Consider the following 2,155-nt stretch of genomic DNA (forward strand, 5'->3'; position numbering starts at 1 on the left):
TGAAGATGGCTACATTTCATCTTCAGGTGACTGCAGTGATTTTGACACAGACTACAATGTGAATGCTCCAGAGGAACAGGTTAGCGATGATTCTGACTGGGAATACTCTGCAAACGCTTTTAGTTTGAACAGGGGAAAATTCTATGGCAACAGCAGTTTGAGTTCTGTCTGTTCTCTGCCTTCTCCACCTTTTACCTCAGCCGTCGCAACAACTCCTTTGCCACAGAAGAGAAGATAAGTGGCCGTTGCGTCGGCTTCTTGTTCTTCAGCATCTACTTTAGCTGCAGTTTCACAGAAGCAAATGTGTAAGACACCACCAGTTGCTAACTCTACACTTTCAACATTTGGTCCAAACGAAGCATTCCCATCAACCGTTATCAAAGCATCAACTAGTTGGACAATCAACAATGAAAACGACTATGCGCATAACGAACCTGTCTTTACTGGTAAACGTCAAGTAAATCTTGCAAATACTGAAACACCAGTCAATATATTCAAACATTTTTTTGACAATGACTTGCTAGATGACATTGGGTATAACACAAATCTGTACGCATCGCAGGCAAACATTAACTCTGCATTCAATTTTACAAGAGGAGACCTTATGGTATTTTTGGAAATAAACGTTGTGATCACCTACATAAGATATCCAAGATTACGGATGTATTGGTATAGCAACCAAGGAACTCGATGTGGATTGATTGCTGATGCAATGAGTGTCAATAGATTCGAAGCTTTACGCCGGCACCTCCACTGTGTAGATAATGAAAAGCATGATGCAGACCACTGATAAAGTATGGAAGCTGCGCCCTGTGATGGAAGCTCTTTGAAAAAGGTTTATTACAAGTGTAGATGCTGAGGAATGTCATAGTATCGATGAGCAGATGGTTCCTTTCACTGGCCAGAGTGGTCTAAAGCAATATATCAAGAGTAAGCCAAAGAAATGGGGTTACAATACATGGGTGAGATCAGGTGTGTTAGGCTACGTTTATGACTTTGCATTGTATCAAGGAGCAAGCGGTAATAAACCTGAAAAAGTCCTAGGACTGAGCCAAGATGTTGTGATGCAGTTATCAGACTGTTTGGCTGGCAAGAAACACAAGGTTTACTTTGACAACTTGTTTACAACGTTGGAGCTGTTAACCGAGCGAAAGACGAAAAAGATCTATGCTGTTGGTACTCTCCGCAAAAACCGGCTATGTGGCGCAGATGCAGTTTTGATTTGTGATAAAGGTATGAGAACGAGAAGAAGTGCTACCTATGCAACCAACAAAGACAACATCACTGTTGTGAAGTGGAATGATAACAATCTTGTCTACACTGCAAGCACATTTGTGGGCATGCAACCAACCAGCGTAGTACAACGATGGGACAAAAAAGCAAAGATGCACATGGATGTTATCAGGCCTCGTGCTATTGAAGTCTATAACAAACATATGGGAGGAGTAGATTTAACAGATTTCCTGATTTCATGCTACAGGCACAGCCTGAAGCACAAGCGTTGGTATTTACGTCTGTTTTTTCACTTTGTAAATGTCACAATTGTCAATGGATGGCTGATCCATCGCTGGGAACATGGAGACAGCGTTGACTTGCTTGAGTCCCGCAGCTCTGTGGCACGAGCGCTAATCACACAAAGCTGGACAATGTCAAATAAAAAAAGGGAGGCCATCAAGCTCATATGTACACCCTCCTAGTCTAACAAACATCAGAACGAGGGTAGCAGATGAGATCAGGTAAACAAAGTGATCATTATGAAGTTTTCAATTACTGACTAGTCTCTAGTTTACTAATAATTTTAGTAATAGTAATAGGTTACTCATTTATTTTAAAATGCTTACTTGTAAAAATATTTATTTAGTCAACATGTGCATCTTGCTATAACCCTACAACTTAAAAGCTCACAATTTTCACAACATTGGTTGAATCACTTTAGATACAACCTTGATGCTGGACACTGGCCAGAAAAGTCAACTATGAAATATGCAGGCCGATGTGTTGCTCCAACCTGCCACAGCAAAACAAGATACTTGTGCACAATCTTCAAAAAAGCTCTCTGCCCAGAATGCTTTGTAGCATATCATATCAAGTGACTTTGTCTGACTACAGCCTATAATGCTACCAACCAATTGTTGTTTGTCCTCGTATGAGGACA

General features: G+C 40.8%; 1 protein-coding gene across 1 annotated transcript; it reads left to right on the top strand.

The window, feature by feature from the left end:
- The first annotated feature begins 884 nt into the window (after positions 1 to 884).
- On the top strand, positions 885 to 1,697 carry LOC137390535 (piggyBac transposable element-derived protein 3-like). Its single transcript, XM_068076863.1, has one exon. It carries the CDS (start codon positions 885 to 887, stop codon positions 1,695 to 1,697), a length of 813 nt encoding a protein of 270 aa, XP_067932964.1.
- The last annotated feature ends 458 nt before the right edge of the window (positions 1,698 to 2,155 follow it).

This window comes from Watersipora subatra, chromosome 3 (assembly GCF_963576615.1).
Source record: "Watersipora subatra chromosome 3, tzWatSuba1.1, whole genome shotgun sequence".
NCBI classification, from domain to species: domain Eukaryota; kingdom Metazoa; phylum Bryozoa; class Gymnolaemata; order Cheilostomatida; family Watersiporidae; genus Watersipora; species Watersipora subatra.

Coding starts and splice junctions, on each gene's coding strand:
- LOC137390535 (XM_068076863.1), top strand. CDS start 885: ATGGTTCCTTTCACTGGCCAGAGTGGTCTAAAGCAATATATCAAGAGT.